Raw genomic sequence first — 22136 nt, forward strand, 5'->3', positions numbered from 1 at the left:
AGGTGCCAGGGATATAGCAGTGAACACAAAGTCCCTGCTTATATGGAGCTTGAATTCCGGCAGAGAGAAACAGACAATAAATAATATGTGAGAGGGTCTATGGAAGAAAGAAAGCAGGATGAGGGTGGAAAGGATTGCTGATGTGTTTTGAGTAAGTTGTTCAGGGAAGATTTCAATGAGATGACATTTGACTGAAGGAGCTGTCCAGCTATCAGGGCTGAGGGTTCCAGGTGGAGACCACAGCAAGTGTGGAAGGCCTCAGGCAGAACCTACTGAGGGAGAAAGTGACAGGAGGTGAGGTAGAATTGCCCCTCCCTCCCTCCCTCCCTTCACAGATCTGTCTGGCCTTGGAAGCCTTTGTAAGAGTTTGGTGCTTACTGGAGCTGAGAAGCCACTGGCAGGAGTTGAGCAGAAGGACATGATCTGACTTTCATTTTAGATAGCTTGACCTAGTATAATTATTAACAGTGTCCCCTTTGCACCCAGTCATGATCTGGTTTGGACAATAAATTAATATGGTTACCCTAATCTTAGAAGATTGGCACTAGCTGCACTGTGGAAAACAGACTTCAGATAAACAAGGGTAGCTCAGGGAGGTCAGCAACAATAATCTAGAAAGGAGATGAGAATGCTCTGGACCAGAGTGGTGGCAGTGAAGCAGGAGGGAAGTGGTCAGGTTCTGGCTGTTTTTTGATGCTAATGCTGACAGGATTTGCTGATGGTTTTGGAAGAGGGGTGGAAGTGAAAGGGAGGAAGGAAGCAAGGAGGACATCAAGGCTTTTGACCCGGAGCGGAGCGCTGGAGAAGGAAGAAGAGATAGATAGCTATTCCCAGAAGAGTAATGGAATCTAAAATATTTCTCTAGTCACTAGGCTTTTGACCTAAAGTAGAACTTAGCAACCAGGAGAATTACCTGTTGTAGTTCAGATTGAAGCTTGTTTTATGGGGCAACTAGAGTGCTAAATTTGTTGTGATATTTGAGCCTAACTGTTTCTGAGATTTGGGAATACTGCAAAGAAGAATTATGTTTTAGAATCATTGGGGAGAAAATTAATTTTCATTCACATTGGTTTTGGATAAATGGAGAAGAACATGAAAAATGATCGTGAGACCATTTTTGGTAGGATTGAACATAGGTATTAGCAAAAGTCTGGAAATTGGAAGAGATGAAGGGGTGTCATAGAGGGATAAAATCTTTATCATCTGTGTTACCTAGATAGTTACCCAGTCATCTCACCTGACAATGACTTTTCAGTTGCTTATCTGCCTAGCAGTGTGGAAAGGTGTGTGGAAACAAAGATTGAAAGAGTGGAAGGAACAGGCTTACATTTCAGTAGGGAGATAAATATTCCCCCCTCCCCAAAATATAGTACAACACAAGAATTACTTGAATGACAGTATGTATAGGAGATAGTTGGTACGTGGGAGAAGGGCCACGGAAGCCTACCTTGGGTGTCAGGCTGACTTCACAGATTTGGGTGAACTCCAAAAGTGAAAGCAAGATTGAAGGCATGAGAACTTATCACTAGAGAATTAGCTTTGAAGGGTAAGGGAGCAGATAGCAGAAGACGAGGCTGTACAGTTTTGCTTAAAATCATTCGGAACACTCAAACTCATCTACGTTAAGAGCCACATAAAAGAAAGATATAAACAGCATGACATGTGGGGGACAGCTTGGAGGAACGAAGCATGCAGTCCTGACTGAGTGGTCAAACATTCCTTCTAGGCAGCATCCTTTTAGGATGAGATGACATAGTATGTGTCCTCTCTCCTGCTTCCCTTATGTCAGGAGTGCTCAGCTCTAGCACAGCTGATATTTGGGGCTGGATAGTTCTTTGTTGTGGGGGTCTGTCCTGTGCACTGTAGGATATTCAGCAGCATCCCTGCCCTCGACACACTGGATGCCGAAAGCAACTCCCCTCAGCTGTGAGAATCAAAAATGTCTCCAGATGTTGCCTGATGTACCCCCCCACCCCGGGGGGGAGGGGGGCAACAATTGCTTCCAGTTACGAACTGGTGACCTACATCAAACTTAATGCCTAGCTCCAGTGGTTGCCACTTCATAATTTCTCTTGAATCCATGTCTTTCAGCCCGTTTTTGCCACCCCAGTACAGACCTTTGTTATTCTAGTCATTGCATCCTTTCCTGTTTACTCTTTCACCGTAGGAAGATTAAAAGCTTTATCAGAAAGCTTTTAATTTATCAGAAAGTTTTCATCAGAAAGCTCAGCTATCACATATCACTCTGCTTATATGTGTTGTGGGTTCCTGTTCTCTATCCCATAATTCCAGACTTTGTATACAGGTCCCTAGATCCTTCCAGGCCCTGGCCCCAAGCTCTGTCTCCAACTTCATTTCTCTGCTTTTTTATAGTCTCTTCTGCATCCAAATTGGATTTAACAGTGTGGTGGGCTCCCTAATGCTCCTGACCCCACGTTTTCTCATCTACTTGCTCTTATATTGTTGGGTGTACCTGCAAGGCCTGCCTTTCCTGGTCCCAGCTGTGTTGTGAAACTCAGGTGCCACGTTCTCAATGAAGGCTTACTTTCTCTGCTCTTCTCCCTTTCTTTGCTCCAAATCATCTAACAGTAACACTTATTGGTATCTTATTTTCTAGTCCCTTGTCTGTAAATAGAAGGTATGTCTGTCTTCTTTGTAGTCCTCATCTGCAAACGTATTGTCTTAGACAAAATAAATGGTATTTGAATGACTCTGAAATTATCTTAAAGCAGGATTGTCGTAAGCTGTGAAACTTTGTTGCCACATTGACACTGTAATCTAAGAAATGTTTAACACTGTTAAAGATACTCAAATTCCTGAGACTATCGATATTGTATAACAATGGAGATTTTTAACATTTATGTCTTTTTTCTTTCTAGCCTGCCTATCAGAATCTGAGACAACGTGTTGACAACTTTGTTGCAAACCACTTAGCAACTCATACGTGGAGTCCGCACCTCAATAAGAACCAGCTAAGAAACAATATTCGACAGCAAGTGCTCAAGTAAGCCTCAGAATTGCAGAGTTTCTACAAGGGCTTGAGAATGTCACCATATACTTTGCCTGAAAGCAGAGACATGGTGCAGAAGTTTGTTCACCTGGTGATAATTTTGTCAAGTTTGGTGTGGCTACTTTATATTATGATACAGTGTGATTTTAGAGTAGGTGCTAATCACTTCACATTTCCCCCATAAATTTAACAGTCTGATTTCTCCTGTAGACCTTTGGAAATATTGAGGGAAGGGAATGACAGCGTGACTTCAAAAAAAAAAAAAAACCCCTCTAGATATGATATGAATAGATGGTTAATGCCAGATAGGTAAGTATATCCTATACAGTTACATTCACAGTTATTCTCTTGGCCCTAAAAGAGCAGGGTTTATTATGCCTGATTTACAAATAAAGACATCAAAGGTCACTGAGATTAAAACATTTTCCCCTGATTTGAGACTGTGTCTTGTGTGTTCTAATATTGCCCCTCTCCTTTTCTTTTGTCTTTTTACTTGCATTTTACTGTGATTTTACCTGTGCTTTTTAATGATGACATATCCAGAAAAGGTGGGAGAAGTGCATTTAGACATGTCGGAGTCATTTTTTGGTAAACATAAAGAGAGTGAAAAGCTGGAATGGTTAGAGGGACCTAAAAAAATCCTATTTATTCCCCCAAAAGCAGATTAACAATATTATCTTGTTCTTGAATATAAATATGTGACAAGACAAGAAGACTTGGACCTTCTCTCCCTGCTTCACACCCCAAAAAAGTGACTACATTGTTTAAAAACTGCATTAGTCTCCCTGCCTTGACAAATATTTACAAAATGTGGCTTTTAAACAGTTAGACAAATGTTTTTACAGCTGTTACATCTTTTATTTATTTATTTATTTATTTAACTTATTTTTGGCTGTGTTGGGTCTTCGTTGCTGCGCATGGGCTTTCTCTAGTTGCGGCGAGCGGGGGTTACTCTTCCTTGCGACGTGCGGGCTTCTCATGGCGATGGCTTCTCTTGTTGCAGAGCACGGGCTCTAGGTGCACGGACTTCAGTAGTTGTGGCACACGTGCTCAGCTGCTCTGCAGCTTGTGAGATCCTCCCAGACCAGGGATCAAATCCATGTCTCCTGCATTGGCAGGTAGACTCTTAATGACTGCTTCACCAGGGAAGTCCCTATAGCTGTTACCTCTTAATTCCCTCTTGTCCCTCAGGAACCTTGCACACCTACCTAGTGTGCTACTCCATTGATAGTTCCACCCACAGGAAGCCCCACAAATAAAACTTTACACTCTGACTCAAAGACCCATTTAGCCACAGGTAATACTAGATACTAGGAACCTGGGGGCTCAGACTCTGTGTCCTAGTAAATAAGAGAAGAGGGAAATTTGACAATAGCTTTGTTGTCTGCATTTTAAAGGATGTTCAGGAACCTATAAAAGAATCCAGGTAAGGTGAAAGATGCCATTAGAGGGCTGCATAATAATACCTTTTGGGAAAACGTCAAAGCCTTTCCTGTTGGGTGGCAGGCCTGGGGTGGGGGTGATTACTCACTTCCAGACCTTCAGGAGAACAATAACCAAAATAGTAGGGGGATGGGAGGCTAAGGGTGGGATGGGGGAGGGAAGCTTACTGACACTGTCCACACTTGCAGAGCACTGTCAGGCAACAATTTGCATATCTGCTTCCCTCTCACAAAGGAAAACATTGCTTTAAAAGTGCAAGGGTAGAGTCTTGGATTCTTTTTTTTTTTTTTCCATATATTGAGAGACTAAATGGAAGGCAAATTTCCTGGAATTTACTCCTTAGCATACAGAACCTATAAAGTAGGGAAGCAGTCATTTATTTTGTTCTTCAAAGGGAACTAAACTCAGTCGTGCCCGTGTAAAATCAAGCACTTAAAATTGTTGTACCAATATAAGGCATTGTTTTCACAGAATCTTGTTTGGTGAGGGATTGCTGGACACATCAGTAGAGGGTTCTTGTGACTGTCAGCAATTAACACTAGAGCAGTCCACCTATGGGTGATGAGGACTCTCCTCTAGAGACGTTTTATAACAGGGGAAATAGCTGTCTCTTGGGTAATATAGGCATTGCTCTTACTGGGATATCTGTATATTTTCTTCTAGCTCTCTTATTTATTTTTAATAGAACTGTTCTCTTATTTAAATTCCATTAGTAAATTTATGTCTCTTAAATAACATGTTAAAAGTTTCTTAAAAGACTAGTTGTGTCTAACTAATGGTATAGGGATGGACTATCACCTATAAATACAATGTCAGACAGTTTTTCTTACATATACTTTGAGAAATACTCAGTTGACTCTATTAGATTGAACCATCTACAATTGCCATTTTTGTAGGACAAAATACTCTAATATCAGCAGTTTTGGATGGTTCAGTTTTATAGCCAGTCTGCCAACTCAATAGACGGAAAAAAGTTTTATTTTATTCTATTTATGCATTCGTTTATACAACAAAACCTAAAAATGCTAGGGAGCTCAGAAATAATGACCTTAACTGTACAGTGTTTAAAAGGAAGTAGCTTTAACCAAGACAGTGCCAGCTGCTGGCATTTTGGCTTTGCCCTTGAACCTAGAAGTGTGGCTTCTCCTCCCTCTGGTGAGGCAGCTCTGGCCACACCTCAATGAAGTGAGCCCACGAAGTCGCTAGCACTGGCTTCCGTTTTTGTTTTTGTTTTTCCTTTAACATCTTCATTGGAGTATAATTGCTTTACAATGCTGTGTTAGTTTCTGCTGTATAACAAAGTGAATCAGCTATACATATACATTTTTAAGATCAGAGCTGACCTCTGAGTGAGAGTAGACTAAAGTACACCAGGGCCCAGAACATAGGCATCAGGGAAAGAGACTGAAGCAGTAATTTGGAGGTGGGTGGGTTTTATTTTGTGCCTTTGTGCTTGTGCCTTAAATCAAAACATTTTTCAGATTGCTTGTCATTGCTTCTTTTCCACCTGCTACATTTTAAAGACACCTCTAAGACGTAACAACAATGTTTTCAGGATTTGCCTTTTTTTTGTTTTTTGTATTATATCTTAGAACTTTAGAAAGCAGGTTACCTACTTCGGGCAGTGTTGACTCATTTTTCTCTATGGTCCACATAAGTGGAATTATAGTATCCCAGGGCTGCGAGGTGCCTCAGGAAATGAAAATCACAGCCATCCTGCACTCCAGACAGCGCTGCACTCAGAAATAGCATTGCAAAGTATAAGGAGAGACACCTCACCCACTATGCAGGGAGAACGTGAGGCCTCGGAGCTGTAGAAGACCAGCACCCCACTCTCCCAACTCTATCCAGGGAACTGTGACTCCTCAAGTTCTTTGTTAGAAAGGGACAAGGTGGAAGTGTGTTTCTTCAGATAAATTCATGTCATCTTATTTTGCTCAGACACCTTTGTGATTTTCTGCACGTTTCAGACTTTACTGTCCCTTTTGCTCCTCTGTCTCTTATGTATGATATTTCTTTGTGCACTTTCTTCCCCTTCTCTTCTCTGGAAATCAAGCTTTCCTTAGGAAAGCTTTCGCAAATAATCTCAGACATAGCTAATAATAATAATATCCTACTTTTTTCCTACAGTGTATGGTGTGTTCTAGTGCCTATCATGTTGTATTTTGTTTGTGTCTCTCTCTCCCACCAGAACAGGGACCAGATCTGATTTGTAGTGGCCCAGTGGCTAGCATGGTGCCTGTTGTGTAGATGCCACTCGTAACATAATTGTTGAATGAATACATCATTTAGTTTTTATAGCAAGAAGATAATAAAAAGAAGGCCAGAAATCTTAAGTTTTATTTTTGTTCTTTTAAAGTTTTCTTTCTTTTTCTTTTTCTTTTCCTTTTTTGTAAGTTTGGTAAAATTATACTTTGTTTATATTATTCAGTTTTCCTGGAGGCTCTAATACTTACAAGAGGCGTACATTTTTCTGGTAAAAAAGAGGTTGCAGAATCCATAGATTTATTTTATACCCAGAGCTCAGCTTTAATCATCATTTATTCCTATCACTAAATGATCACTAAGGTCATTTAGTGAGATAAGCCATGGGCATGATTGAGGTAAGATAATCATCACCTACAAGCCTGGTCTTTAGGTAATGTGCTGTGTCTAGTTCTAAGGGTATTTTGTTTTGCTTTTGTTCTGTCTGCCTCAGTATTGCCACTGGTGACACAGTGGTGGGAAGTTTACATATTTTTTTGCAGTATGATGTATTAAATGCCACTGTATTGTGAAACGTATTTTCTTTTGTGTATTCTTTCTGTATATTCCAAATGAATGGATTGGAGGCAATTTAAGGTTGAACATATATGTAATAGATATGGCTTTACTTAAAAGTAATTAATGCAAATAATGTAGTATTATCTTTTTCACCTTTCTGTAAATTACCCTGTGTTTCAGATCAGGAATGTTGGAGTCTGGTATTGACAGAATTATTTCTCAGGTTGTGGATCCAAAGATTAACCACACATTCAGACCTCAGGTGGAGAAAGCTGTGCATGAGTTTTTGGCCACGCTAAATCACAAAGAGGAAACAGGTGGCAGCACAGCCCCCGATGATGAGAAACCAGACTCTTCCATCGTTACACAAGGTGCTTTGCTTTTACTCTTGGTCAGTTCCATTGCTTTCCTTCTTGAACTGAGTATCAAGTTAGGGGTATTTAGTTCTTTAAAACATTTATCTATTTGGCTACTCTAGTGAAATTATATTTATTTTAATTATTACCCAGATTCTTCAACTGGCATAACATTTTTTTTTTAATGATGAGCATTTTAGTAATGTACTGTTTGTGTGTGTGTGTGTGTGTGTGTGTGTGTGTGTGTGTGTTTCAATAGAGGGGATAATTAAAATAATTAGAAAACACATCCTTTTTTTGAGACCTAGACTAGTATCACATTTGCTGGTGCCTTTCCTAATATACTGTATTACAGAGGTAGAGAATTTAGAATGTGTTAAGTACTAGCACCAGTACCTGAAAGTCTAAAGGTGATGTGTCATGTAAAGATGACAGTGGCAAGTGGCCTTGATTCAGCAGAGGGGTTTACCTTCTGCATAAATTTATTCTAAAACATGTCTTTCCCTCGAAGGTGTCCCTGCCCCTGGGGCCAGTGCGAATGTGGCCAGTGATGCCATGTCAATCTTGGAAACCATCACTTCTCTTAACCAAGAAGCTAGTGCTGCCAGGGCTTCGACAGAAATGTCAAATGCAAAGACCAGTGAGAGAATATCCAAAAAACTCCCGTCTCAGCCAAGCACTGAGACTACTGTTGAGAAAGAGAGAACTTCAGAGGACACGGCTGATAAAGAAAAATCTACACCTGACTCTGCAGGGGAAGGACAGGAAACAGTCCCTAAGTCTGAAGAATTTAGTGATCTCCCTTGTCCAGTTGAAGAAATTAAAAATCACATAAAAGAAAGTAATAGTTCAGTTCTGCTAAATAAGGATGTTCAACAAGAAAGCAGTGACCAAAAAAATAAATCAACAGACAAAGGTGAAAAGAAGCCAGATAGCAATGAAAAGGGAGAAAGAAAGAAAGAAAAGAAGGAAAAGGCTGAAAAGAAATTTGATCACTCAAAAAGGAGTGAAGATGTCCAAAAAGTAAAAGATGAAAAACAAGCAAAGGATAAAGAAGTAGAGTGTTCAAAACTTCCCTCAGAAAAAAACAATAATAAAGCTAAAACCAGCGAAGGGACCAAAGAAGGTAAAAATTTGGAAAAATCAACAATAGTTTAAAGAACAAATGAGTGTCCATTGGGGGCACATCAGATTTGCTTTCAAATTTTAATAAAATGTATTTGATACGTGTGTTTTAAAAGCCTGAAAACTCATACCCTCTTTGCTAAAAGATGAGCAATAAACATTTGTATATTTCTTTTCTATACTAATTTACCAATTCACAAAGTAAATGAACAGAGAAGTTCTAAACCTTATTATGTAACTCGTAATTTATTCATATACATTATTCCAAGCTTAATTCATAATCTTTAAATTATTAGATAGTAAATATTTCAGTTCCTTACTTAAAATTTCCTTTGTTTATATCATTCAGACCATGAATTACGAGTTTCGTTAATTTTACAGGATAATTTGCCTTTGTATTTTCTGCAAACAACTGTACCTTATTTGATATTGGTTACTAATGGTGAGGGATTATTTCTGAAGTTGAAGTTCTTTGACAGTATTTAAACCAGAAAATTTTAAATGTAATTTAGGAATTGGGTGCTGTGTGTATTCTTATATAACAAGATGATTTATTTTCTGTTATATTTCCTTCTTGAAGATTTCTCTTTGATAGATTCTGATGTGGATGGACTTACAGACATCACAGTTAGCTCTGTCCACACCAGTGACCTTTCATCTTTTGAAGAAGACACTGAGGAGGAAGTTGTAATGTCTGATAGCATGGAAGAAGGAGAGATTACATCAGATGGTAAAGCATTTTACTTAATAATGCCTTTGTGAAGCTTCGCATTGAGCAGTATTTGTATATTCAGATGGCTGTATCATGAAAGACAGTGTGGTACAGTGGCAAGAGCACGGGACTTTATAGTTGGAAGATTTGTTCCTGAGTCCCAGCTCCGAGGTTGTCTGTCTGAGCAAGCTTGGTAAGTTACTAAACCTCAACAAGCCTAGGTTTTCTATCTCTTAACTCCATTCCCTAGGATTAATATAAAAGATGAGATCTTATATGAATTTGCCATGTGTCAGTGGCACAGTCCACAAGACTGCCCTCATGTTTGACACCAATTGCAAATTCGGAGTCCCCAAGACCACCTTTAGTTTTGGTAATTCACTAGAAGGACTCACAGAACTCATTGAAAGTTGTTAAACTCATAGTTATGGTTTATTACAGCTAAGGGACACAGATTAAAATCAGCCAAAGGAAGAGGCACATAGGCTATAGAGTCTGGCAAAGTTCAAACACAGAGCTTCCACTTGTCCTTTCTTTTTTTTTTTTTTATTTTATTGAAGTATAGTTGATTGACAATGTTGTGTTAATTTCTACTACACAGCAAAGTGATTCAGTTATACATACATATACATTCTTTTTCATATTCCTTTCCATTATGGTTTATCACAGGATATATTTTTTTAACATTTTATTTTATATTGCAGTATAGTTGATTAACAATGCTGTGTTAGTTTCAGGTATACAACAAAGTGATTCAGTTATACATGTATCTATTCTGTTTCGAATTCTTTTCCCAATTAGGTTGTTACAGAATATTGAACAGAGTTCCCTGTGCTATACAGTAGGTCCTTGTTGGTTATCCATTTTAAATATAGCAGTGTGTACATGGAAATCCCAAACTCCCTAAGTATTCCTCCTCCCCCATTCTTCCCCCCTTGGTAAGCATAAGTTCCTTCTCTAAGTCTACAAGTCTGTTTCTGTTTTGTAAATAAGTTCATTTGTATCATTTTTTTTTTTAGATTCTGCATATAAGCAATATCATACTATATTTCTCTTTCTCTGTCTGACTTACTTCACTCAGTATGACAATCTCTAGGTCCATCCATGTTGCTGCAAATGGCATTATTTCATTCTATTTAATGGCTGAGTAATAATCCATTGTATATATGTACCACATCTTCTTTATCCATTCTTCTGTTAATGGACATTTAGTTTGCTTCCATGTCTTGGCTACTGTAAACAGCGCTGCAATGAACATTGGGGTGCATGTATCCTTCCAGACCATGTTTTTGTACAGGTATATGCCCAGGAGTGGGAATTGCAGGATCGTATGCTAGCTCTGTTTTTAGTTTCTTAGGGAACCTCCATACTGTTCTCCAGAGTGGCTGCATCAGTTTATATTCCCACCAACAGTGTGGGAGGGTTTCCTTCTCTCCACACCCTCTTCAACATTTATTGTTTGTGGATTTTTTGATGATGGCCTGATTATGTGAGGTAATATCTCATTGTAGTTTTGATTTGCATTTCTCTAATAATTAGTGATGTTGAATATCTTCATGTGCCTCTTGGCCATCTGTATGTCTTCTTTGGAGAAATATCTATTTAGGTCTTCTGCCCATTTGTCGATTGGGTTGTTGGTTTTGATGATATTAAGCCGCATGAGCTGATTGTAAATTTTGGAGACAGATCCCTTGTCAGTCACATCATTTGCAAATATTTTCTTGCAATCTCTGATTGTCTTTTCATTTTGTTTGTGGTTTCCTTTCCTGGCAAAAGCTCTTAAGTTTAATTAGGTCCCATTTATTTATTTTTGTTTTTATTTCCATTACTCTGGGAGATGGATTGAAAAAGATATTGCTGCGATTTATGTCAGAGAGTGTTCTGCCTGTGTTTTCCTCTAAGAGTTTTGCAGTGTCCAGTCTCACATTTAGGTCTTTAATCCATTCTGAGTTTATTTTTGTGTATGGTGTTAAAAGACTGTTATAATTTCATTTTTTTACATGTAGCTGTCCAGTTTTCCCAGCACCACTTATTGAAGAGACTGTCTTTCCTCCATTGTGTAGTCTTACCTCTTTTATTATAGATTAATTGACCATAGGTACATGGGTTTATCTCTGGGCTTTCTATCCTGTTTCATTGATCTATAGTTCTATTTTTGTGTCAGTACCATACTGTTCCGATGACTAGAGCTTTGTAGTATAGACTGAAGTCAGGGTGCCTGATTCTTCCAGTTCCTATTTTCTTTCTCAAGATTGCTTTGGCTATTCGGGGTCTCTTGTGTCTCCATACATATTTTAAGATTGTTTGTTTTAGTTCTGTGAAAAATGCTATTGGTAATTTGATAGGAATTGCATTGAATCTGTAGATTGCCTTGGGTAGTATAGTCATTTTGACAATAATGATTCTCTCGATCCAAGAATGTGGTATATCTTTCCATCTGTTTGTGTCATCTTTGATTTCTTTCATCAGCATCTTACAGTTTTCAGAGTACAGGTCTTTTGTCTCCTTAAGTAGGTTTATTTCTACATATATTATTCTTTTTGATGTGATGTTAAGTGGGATTGTTTCTTGAATTTCTCTTTCTGACCTTTTGTTGTTAGTGTATAGAAATGCAAGAGATTTCTGTGTATTAATTTTGTAGCCTGCGACTTTACCAAATTCATTGATGAGCTCTAGTAGTTTTCTGGTAACGTCTTTAGGATTTTATACATATAGTATCATATCATCTGCAGACAGTGACAGTTTAACTTCTTCTTTTCCAATTTGGGTTCCTTTTATTTATTTATTTATTTTCTGATTGCCATAGCTAGGATTTCCGAAACTATGTTGAATAAAAGTGGCAAAAGCGGACATCCTTGTCTTGTTCCTGATCTTAGAGGAAATGCTTTTAGCTTTTTACCACTGAGTATGATGTTAACTGTAGGTTTATGTATATGGCTTTTATTATGTTGAAGTATGTTCAGTCTGTGCCCACTTTCTGGAGAGTTTTTTTTATCATAAATGGGTGTTGAATTTTGTCAAAAACTTTTTCTGCATCTATTAAGATGATCATATGGTTTTTACTCTTCAATTTGTTCTTGTATCACATTGATTGATTTACGGATATTAAAAACTCCTTGTATCCCTGGGAGGAATCCTACTTGATCATGGTGTATGATCCTTTTAATGTACTGTTAGATTCAGATTGCTAGTATTTTGAGGATTTTTATTATGTTCATCTGTGATATTGGCCTGTAATTTTCTTTTTTTGTGATATCTTTGTCTGGTTTTGGTATCAGGGTGATGGTGGCCTCATACAATGAGTTTGGGCGTTTCCTCCATCTGCAATTTTTTGGAACGATTTCAGAAAGATAGGTGTTAGCTCTTTTCTAAATGTTTCAAAGAATTCACCTGTGAAGCTATCTGGTCTTGGACTTTTGTTTATTGGGAGTTTTTTTTATCACAGTTTCAATTTGAGTACTTGTGATCAGTCTGTTCATATTTCCTATTTCTTCCTGGTCAGTCTTGGGAGATTGTACCTTTCTAGGAATTTGTCCATTTCTTCCAGATTGTCCATTTTATTGGCATATAGTTGCTTGTAGTAGTCTCTTAGGATGCTTTGTATTTCTGCAGTGTCTGTTGTAACTTCTTTTTCATTTCTAATTTTATCGATTTGAGTCCTCTTCCTCTTTTTCTTGATGAGTCTGGCTAATGGTTTATCAATTTTGTTTATCTTCTCAAAGAGCCAGCTTTCAGTTTCATTGATCTTTGCTATTGTTTTCTTCATCTCTATTTCATTTATTTCTGCTCTGGTCTTTATATTTTCTTTCCTTCTACTGACTTTAGGTTTTGCTTGTTCTTCTTTCTCTAGTTGCTTTAAATGTAAGGTTAGGTTGTTTATTTGAGATTTTTCTTTTTTCCTGAGGTAATACTGTATTGCTATAAACTTCCCTCTTAGAACTACCTTTGCTGCATCCCATAGGTTTTGGATCTTTGCTTTCATTTTCATTTGTCTCTAGGTATTTTTTGATTTCCTCTTTGATTTCTTCAGTGATCCATTGGTTGTTTAGTAGCATGTTTTGTGGCCTCCATATGTTTGTGCTTTTTTACAGTTTTTTTTCTTTTAGTTTATTTCTAATCTCATAACATTGTGGTTGGAAAAGATGCTTGATATGATTTCAGTTTTCTTAAATTTACCAAGATTCTCTTTAAGGCCCAGCATGTGGTCAATCCTGGAGAATGTTCCGTGTGTGCATGAGAAGAATGTGAAATTTGCTGATTTTAGATGGAATGCTCTATAAATATCAATTAAGTCCATCTGGTCTAATGTATCATTTAAGGCCTGTGTTTCCTTATTAATTTTCTGTCTGGGTGATCTGTGCATTGCTGAGAGTGGGGTGTTAAAGTCCCCAACTCTTATTGTGTTACTGTTGATTTCTCCCTTTATGGCTGTTAGTATTTGCCTTATATATTGATGTGCTCCTATGTTGAGTGCATATATATTTATAATTGGATTGATCCCTTGATCATTATGTAGTGTCCTTCTTTGTCTCTTATAACAGTCTTTATTTTAAAGTGTACTTTGGCTGATATGAGTATTGCTACTTCAGCATTCTTTTGATCTCTATTTGTGTGGAATACCTTTTTCCATCCCCTCACTTTCAGTCTGTATGTGTCCCTAGGTCTGAAGTTGGTCTGTTATAGACAGCATATATATGGGTCTTCTTTTTGTATTTATTCAGCCAGTCTGTGTCTTTCGGTTGGAGCATTTAATCCATTTACATTTAAGGTAATTATCAATGTGTAAGTTCCTATTGCTGTTTTCTTAATTGTTTGGGGTTTGTTTTTGTAGGTCTTTTTTCTTCCCTTCCTCTCTGGTTCTCTTCTGTGGTTTGATGACCATCCTTAGTGTTGTGTTCAGGTTGCTTTTTCTGTGTGTGTGTGAGAGAGAGAGAGAGAGAGAGAGTGTGTGTGTGTGTGTGTGTGTGTGTAGTAGTAGTAGTAGTAGTTTTTGTGTTTGCTGTTCCCATGCAGTTTTGATATAGCAGTCTATGTATGTACAAGATTGTTTTAAGCTGCTGGTGTCTTCCCTGCCTAGAGAAGTTCCTTTAGCATTTGTTGCAAAGCTGGTCTGGTGGTGCTGAACTCTCTTAGCTTTTGCTTGTCTGTGAAGCTTTTGATTTCTCTGTCAAATCTGAGTAAGAACCTTGCTGGGTAGGGTATTCTTAGTTGTAGTTTCTTCCCTTTCATTGCTTTAAATGTATCATGCCACTCCCTTCTGGCCTGCAGAGTTTCTGCTGAAAAATCAACTGATAACTTCATGGGGATTCCCTTGTATGTTGTTTGTCATTTTTCCCTTGTTGCTTTTAATATTTTTTCTTTGTCTTTAATTTTGTCAGTTTGATTACTGTGTGTCTCAGCATGTTCCTCCTTGGGTTTATCCTGACTGGGACTCTGTGCTTCCTGGACTTGGGTGACTGTTTCCTTTCCCATGTTAGGGAATTTTTTAGGATTTATCTCTTCAAATATTTTCTCAGGTCCTTTCTCTCTCTCTTCTTCCTCTGGGACCCCTATAATGCGAATGTTGGTGCATTTAATGTTATCCCAGAAGTCTCTTAGACTGTCTTCATTTCTTTTCATTCTTTTTTCTTTATTTTGTTCTGCAGCAGTGATTTCCACCACTCTGTCTTCGAGATCACTTATCCGTTCTTCTGCCTCACTTATTCTGCTATTAATTCCTTCTGGGGTCTTTTTCATTTCAGTTATTATATTGTTCATCTCTGTTTGTTTTTTCTTTAGTTCTTCTAGGTCTTTATTAAACATTTCTTGCATCTTCTCGATCCTTGCCTCCACTCTTTTTCCAAGATCCTGGATCATCTTCACTCTCATTATCCTGAATTATTTTTCCGGAAGGTTGCCTATCTCCACTTTACTTAGTTGTTTTCCTGGGGTTTTATCTTCTTCCTTTACCTGGGACATATATACCTTTACCATTTCATTTCATATAATTTTCTGTGATTGTGGATTTTGTTCCGCAGGCTGCAGGATTGTACTTCTTCTTGCTTCTGCTGTCTCCCAATTGTCCTTTCCTTGTGGTGTTGTGGACACGGTGCCCTTCCTGGCATTGATATCTGACAGTATACAGATTATTGCCAAGCGGGGAAACTCACTGGAGTCTTTATGTCTGAAGTTTTTATTGGGGCTTCATCATATACACCTAGTTGACTGCCCATGTGTCTGGCCTCAGCCTCCAGCCCCTCTGGAGGTCAAACTGATACCCCATGACCCAATGCTCCCACCCTAAATCACACTATTAGGGCAATTTGGCTTGACCCATGACCCTAGGTAAATAAAAACACTCCTATCAGGCATGGCATTCCAAAGGCTTAGAGATTACCTCCCAGAATGGAGAAGAAAGACCAGACCTCTCTTTTATTATATAGTTTGTTTTTCAGCCAACCCTTATTAAGTACTTAGTGTGTTCCAGGCACTGTGCTCAGTTATTACACTATTGTATAGGTGCAGGTGAGGAAACAGAGTTGCCAAAACAGGGTGTCTCGTCCAGGGTGTTATAACTAGTGAGCACAGCGCCATTTCAAACCTGTGTCTGGGCTTATAATCAATACCTTATGCTGCTCTTTACCACATGATTAAATATTATTTATGGCCTTTTGAAAAGTCAAAAATATTGAATATGATTTGCAATTGCCTGTAGGTAGCATCTTGTAACTTTGTTGCTGGCTCTTAGATAAAATACCTAGAGAGAAAACCATAGGGGAGAAAAAGTAGAAGGTTTTAATGCCACAGATGTATTTTTCTGTATCTCCTATTTTTCATTCTTTTCTTAGTATCCATTAAAAAACTGAATTAGCAGCAATCTCCACTCTTCATAATTATCATCATGAGGTCATTTGAGTACCAATGTAGGAAGAATGCTCTCTTCCTGTTAAAAATCTACTTTCTCTAGCCAAATGGAAATTTTAATTCTAGATCCTTTATTGGGTCTTTTCAAGGTTTTTCCTGGACAGAACTAGATTTTCTATATATGAGATCCAAAAAGTAAGAAAATGCCTCTTTTGAGAGTACTAAGGAGTACTTAGTACCACTTCTTTACTTCTTGCTGTGCCATGGGGAACTTATCCTCCTTCCTCAGGTAGAGAGGTTTTAGTATATACTTGGTGTAGGGCCAATTATTGATTCTTCCCTCTTGCATAAAAGAAAGATCACAGGTTATCATTAACATCTCAAGTTTACTTTAAAGTGTTGCTTCAGGTGAATTTTTTTCAATTAAATACTGGTAAAGCATTCATACCAAGTCTGTTTTCATACAAATGAGGATTAATTATTTGTCAAAGAAACATAAATAACTATAAGGCCTAATTTTTCTTTGCCTCTTTGATATGTGAGAAGCTGAAAGAAAGGAAAAAAATAATAAGTCAAGAGGACTTACCTGATGGTCCAGTGGTTAAGATTCCACATTTCCAGTGCAGGGGGCACAGATTCAATCACTGGTTGGGGAAGTTCCACATGACATGTGGTGCAGCCTAAATAAATGAATAAATAAATGGATTATAACCTTTAAAAATGTCAATATCTGGATGTTCAGATACTGATATTTCTCCTGTCAGACCTACAAATACACTCAAACTACATTGATACTACTTTTGCCTCTTAATGCTGATCAAGCATAATGTTGATCTTATTGCTGATTGGCAGAAGCACTGATCTTTCTATTGACTTTCTTCCAGACGAAGAAAAGAACAAGCAGAACAAAACAAAAACTCAAACCAATGATCCCAGTGAAGGAAAAGCAAAAAGTATACGGCATGCTTATGTTCACAAACCATATCTTTATTCAAAGTATTATAGTGATTCTGATGACGAGCTTACTGTAGAACAACGGCGGCAATCTATAGTAAGTCAGATTTGATCTCTTATTATTTTAACCTGTTAAGTCAGGTTGGCAAACTTGACTAGTCTGTTTACAAGGTACTGGTGAGCATTTGAAACAGTGACATATAGGTTCTACTTTCAGGAACCTTGTCATTTAACTAGGCAGAATAGACATAAACATATGATGGAGGTGTTCATATCATGATTAATGGTAGTGAAAAACTGGTAACAACCTAGTTGTTTCATAGTGTCGAAATGTTTGACTCAAATATGGATCCAGCCATAAAGAGAGATGACATCAGCCATTAACATAATATTAAGAGGGAAGCACAGTCCATCCACATATTTCCTGCATTTGAAAATACTTCTAAGATGTGCTATTATTAACAGGTTTTTAGAGAAAAAAATTGCTACCTTGTTGTATATGTACATCAATTTTAAGATGGCTTACGATATCAGAAACATTAAAATATGAAAAATTGTGCATCATAGATTGAGGAAATATTACTACATGAAAAATGACTTGAAGGAAGTGCACCAAAATGTTAATAGTGGCTTATCTCTTGAGGTTAGTTGATAAGGAGTTACACTTATGCTTAGGATGTTTGGTGCTTTGAGGCTTTGAGTTCTGGGTGGGAAAGAGATGGTGGAGTAGCACACAATGACTGGATTTTCCCTGGCTTTAAAATATGACTGCAGAAAGTCCCATGTCTAAAACCTGGGTCCTGAGATTATGACCAGAAAGTCACATTTGTTGTAGGACTAGCCTGTCACTTGAATCTGTATTTCAACTTTCTTTTTTGAGAAAATCAAAAAATTATGGAGACCTACCTCTACACTTGATGCTCATAGATATTTTTACAGCTATCCTTTTAACTGAAATAGCAGTTTATTAAGCCACCACTTCCCAAAATTATACCTTTAAATTGACAGTATTCTTTAAGAGTAATGGAAAAGTTTAACTTCTCTCTCTTTTATTTCTCTGGTAACGTCCAGATTGAAACACAGGCACACGCATATACACACATATGTATATAGTAGTAAATATGCACTTTTGCAGAGCCTATTAATTTGTAAGAACATCTGAAGGGCAAGTGTGCTTTTTTCCCCAAAGTGTTTTTGCTTTTGCCTGATAATCTGTCAGAATAATTATGAATGTTTTGTGGTTTTAGGCTAAAGAAAAAGAAGAGAGGCTTTTAAGAAGGCAAATTAATAGAGAGAAACTTGAGGAAAAACGAAAACAGAAAGCAGAAAAGACAAAGTCTTCAAAAGCTAAGAATCAAGGTATGGGAGATGTTAACTTTTAATATTTTAAACTACCTTATATACTCCATCATTTTGTAGCTATTAATATAACTTATGAGATATAATTTTGATCATTTTATTTTATAATCATATCTCAAAAAAACTTCACTTTTTTAAATTATGTATTTTAAAGTATGGAAGATTTCCTTTTTAATCTAACGTGTTTCATCACTTTTTAAATTATATTTCTGTATCTAAAGTAAACATTCTATCACATACCAGATAATACACATCACATGTTAGCAATTTATTCTCCAGTGATGATGGAATGAATTATCACTGGAACATTTATTGTTAACCTGTGAGTCCTCAAGCCTTGCAGTGATAATAATGGAATTCATCTATACTTTATGTTAACCAAAATGTCAAACATTTATCTGGAATATTCCATTGAATAAAATTTAACTTCCTCTGGACACTGATCTTGTGTGATATAAAATACACAGATATACATATATGAATATTTGAAATAAAAAATACGACTTCTCCGTCTAAAAAATTATTTTTATTCTAACACAGCTTAGAGATATTAAAGCCATTTTGCATTTTTACAGTGATTAGAAAACCTTAATGAAAAATAAATATTACACTGTTTTTAAAACTCTGTTGTGAGATAGTTTATTGATTGCTTCTTTCCCAGGCAAAAGTAGTGTGGACTTAGAAGAATCATCAACAAAGAGTTTGGAACCCAAAGCCCCTCGAAGTAAAGAAGTCCTTAAAGAACGGAAAGTTTTAGAGAAAAAGGTAGCCTTAAGCAAAAAAAGAAAAAAGGATTCCAGGTACATATTTTATCTGGCCACATTCCCACTGTAACATTCTCTCATCATGCTTTCAGAAGAGAGGCTTTGAAAATGACAGTAAAGAGTGAGACCTTTAATGTGTATGTTATTCCATGTTTATGAAAGACCTTAGGGTTTTCCTTTTCAGTATCATAATTCATTGTATTAATATCTATAATATTTCAAAGTAGTGTATACTAATCTTTTGAGGGGGCAGACTTTTTAGATAATCTGACAGAAGCTTTGGGCTCTTTGCCCAGAAAAATGCACATGCATAAGCACACAGTTGCCCTAGAATTTCAGAGAGTTTTATAGATGCTCTAGAAGTACTCAGGAAGTATCCCTGTTCTGGACATTCAGTTACCTCTTTTTTTTATTTTTATTTTTTTTGTGGTACGCGGGCCTCTCACTGTTGTGGCCTCTCCTGTTGCGGAGCACAGGCTCCAGACAGGCAGGCTCAGCGGCCATGGCTCACGGGCCTAGCCGCTCCGCGGCATGTGGGATCTTCCTGGACCGGAGCACGAACCTGTGTCCCCTGCATTGGCAGGCGGACTCTCAACCACTGCGCCACCAGGGAAGCCTTCAGTTACCTCTTACTGACAGTGACTGCTTCCATTCTCCAGTCTTTCCAGGCAGTTCACTTCACCAGAATCTCATGCTTCTCCCCATAAACCAGAGGTCCAAGCCAAAAAAATTTTTAGCACTGCATTATCATGGTTAATTCTATAAGAATTACAAAACTGAAGAGATTGAGAGTGGCTGTCTAGCCATGGGCTATAACTTTGCTGTTCCATTGTGATGCAGTTATATAAATTTATCTTAAACTTGAAGATAGCTGAATCAGTCATTTGCAGAACTCAGTGGGAGGAGTTACCTCTCATTTTTCTTATAGACCTCATTCCTGTTGATCTGAATAAATAAAACTACCCTGTTTATTCAAAATATAAGACTTTTAAAATGAAATTGTAGCCCATATCATATTCATCTTCAAGCAACATTCAGGAAATTTTGTTTCAAGAATACTTTCCTATAGGGCCAAGAGTGTTCCATGTCACATTTGGGATTGAGTTCTTCACTGTTGACCAAGAATAGGATTTAAATTGAAATTCACTAGTCTCTATGTACAAATTAAATGTGTATAGTAAAGAAAAGCTAAGGTTTTTTTTTTTTAATCTTCCTGAGAAATTCTGATATTTGATTCAGAGTTCATATTTCACTTTTTTTTTTAACATCTTTATTGGAGTATAATTGCTTTACAATGGTGTGTTAGTTTCTGCTTTATAACAAAGTGAATCAGTTACACATATACATATGTTCCCATATCTCTTCCGTCTTTCATATTTCATTTTTTCCCCCACCTAGGAACGTTGACGAGAATTCTAAAAAGAAACAGCAATCTGAAGAAGATTCCAAAGAAACCCTCAAAACAAGTGAGGTGTGTCTTAATTAATAAAACCCCATTTTAACTGTTCTTTTTTTAGATATATGCCATTCAGTCCTTTGTAGTAAAACTTAGAATACAATATGATTTTTTCCAAGTTGAATAAAAAATCCATCACATTCAGCATTCTAACACACCCATCCTATTATGGCCAGAAGTCCTCATTTTGGCAAGTTGATTCTTATGATCTTTTATCTGGATAATAGCTACTTTTCTACTCCCTTCCCTTCCCCCAACTTCCCCACCTCTTATTTCCTATATTGGCAATAATAAAATTGCCAGGAATAACAATGAAAAAGAAAAGGGAAAAAAAGCTAAAATCCCTCTACAAATAGATTATCTGTTCTATTCTCTTCCATTCTCATCAAATATGTTCATAATTTTGTAGATAGATGTAATCTTGCAAAGTGTTTTTGTTTTGGGGGAGGTTTTTTTGTGGTACGTGGATCTGTCACTGTTGCAGCCTCTCCCACTGTGGAGCACAGGCTCTGGACGTGCAGGCCCAGCGGCCATGGCTCATGGGCCCAGCCGCTCCACGGCATGTGGGATCCTCCCGGACCGGGACATGAACCCATGTCCCCTGCATCGGCAGGCGGACTCTCAACCACTGCGCCACCAGGGAAGCCCCGCAAAGTATTTTTAATGTTACCTCTTTGCTCATTGTATGCTGTAACTTCCTAATTATAATATTTGATTGTATAATATTATATTGAATACCATAATTTAAGCATTTCTTCTTAGTTGAGCACTTAGATTGTTTCTAAGATGTGATCATTTTAAATAGTAAAAATATGTACATAAAACTACCCCCAAAATGTTCAATAAGTACATTTCTTCTCCTTTTTGCCTTATTTTCTTGAGATAAACTTTTGTTTTCACTGGGTTTAAATGTTTATGTATACTGCCATATTTGTAACTCTGTAGCTGAACTATCTTAACACTTGTAAGGGAAACAATAATGATTTAGTAATTATTTATTCATAGCCAGTAAATGTTCTTGATGTCTTTATCCAGAAATCAGAGGCATATTTGTAAGTATATCCTGATATTCTAATGGCATATCTTTAAAATATTTAACTTTATTTTATGAGAAATTTCTGTGAAAAATGATCTCATAAAATTTTACTCACATTAATTGGTTAGAACTTATTGTAAAATTAGGTTGATGAAATCCCTGTTCTTTCTTTGAGGAGTTTAATTTTTAAGTATTTTTTTAAGATGTTGATCCCAATATTAGTAGTTGCTAAAATGTAAAAAGATGCAGTGATAAATTGACCCAGAGACACACAGGGCTTTCTGAGTACTTTAGCCCATTATTTGAATAAGAATA

General features: G+C 37.2%; 1 protein-coding gene across 3 annotated transcripts in view; it reads left to right on the forward strand.

Moving 5' to 3' along the window:
- Window positions 1-2883: 2883 nt before the first annotated feature.
- Window positions 2884-22136, forward strand: part of BOD1L1 (biorientation of chromosomes in cell division 1 like 1) — a 49742-nt gene continuing 30489 nt past the window's right edge. For all 3 annotated transcript variants that reach the window (XR_003002816.1, XR_003002817.1, XM_024741760.1), the window contains exons 1-8: window positions 2884-3004; window positions 7397-7587; window positions 8084-8698; window positions 9278-9427; window positions 17137-17303; window positions 18454-18565; window positions 19227-19365; window positions 20728-20800. Coding sequence is in view for 1 of the 3 variants with exons in the window: in XM_024741760.1 (XP_024597528.1) it covers window positions 7404-7587; window positions 8084-8698; window positions 9278-9427; window positions 17137-17303; window positions 18454-18565; window positions 19227-19365; window positions 20728-20800 (1440 nt within the window). In the remaining 2 variants the exon portion in view is untranslated. The remainder of the gene's footprint in view (window positions 3005-7396; window positions 7588-8083; window positions 8699-9277; window positions 9428-17136; window positions 17304-18453; window positions 18566-19226; window positions 19366-20727; window positions 20801-22136) is intronic.

This window comes from Neophocaena asiaeorientalis, unplaced genomic scaffold (genome assembly GCF_003031525.2).
Source record: "Neophocaena asiaeorientalis asiaeorientalis breed wild unplaced genomic scaffold, Neophocaena_asiaeorientalis_V1.1 scaffold218, whole genome shotgun sequence".
Taxonomy (NCBI): domain Eukaryota; kingdom Metazoa; phylum Chordata; class Mammalia; order Artiodactyla; family Phocoenidae; genus Neophocaena; species Neophocaena asiaeorientalis.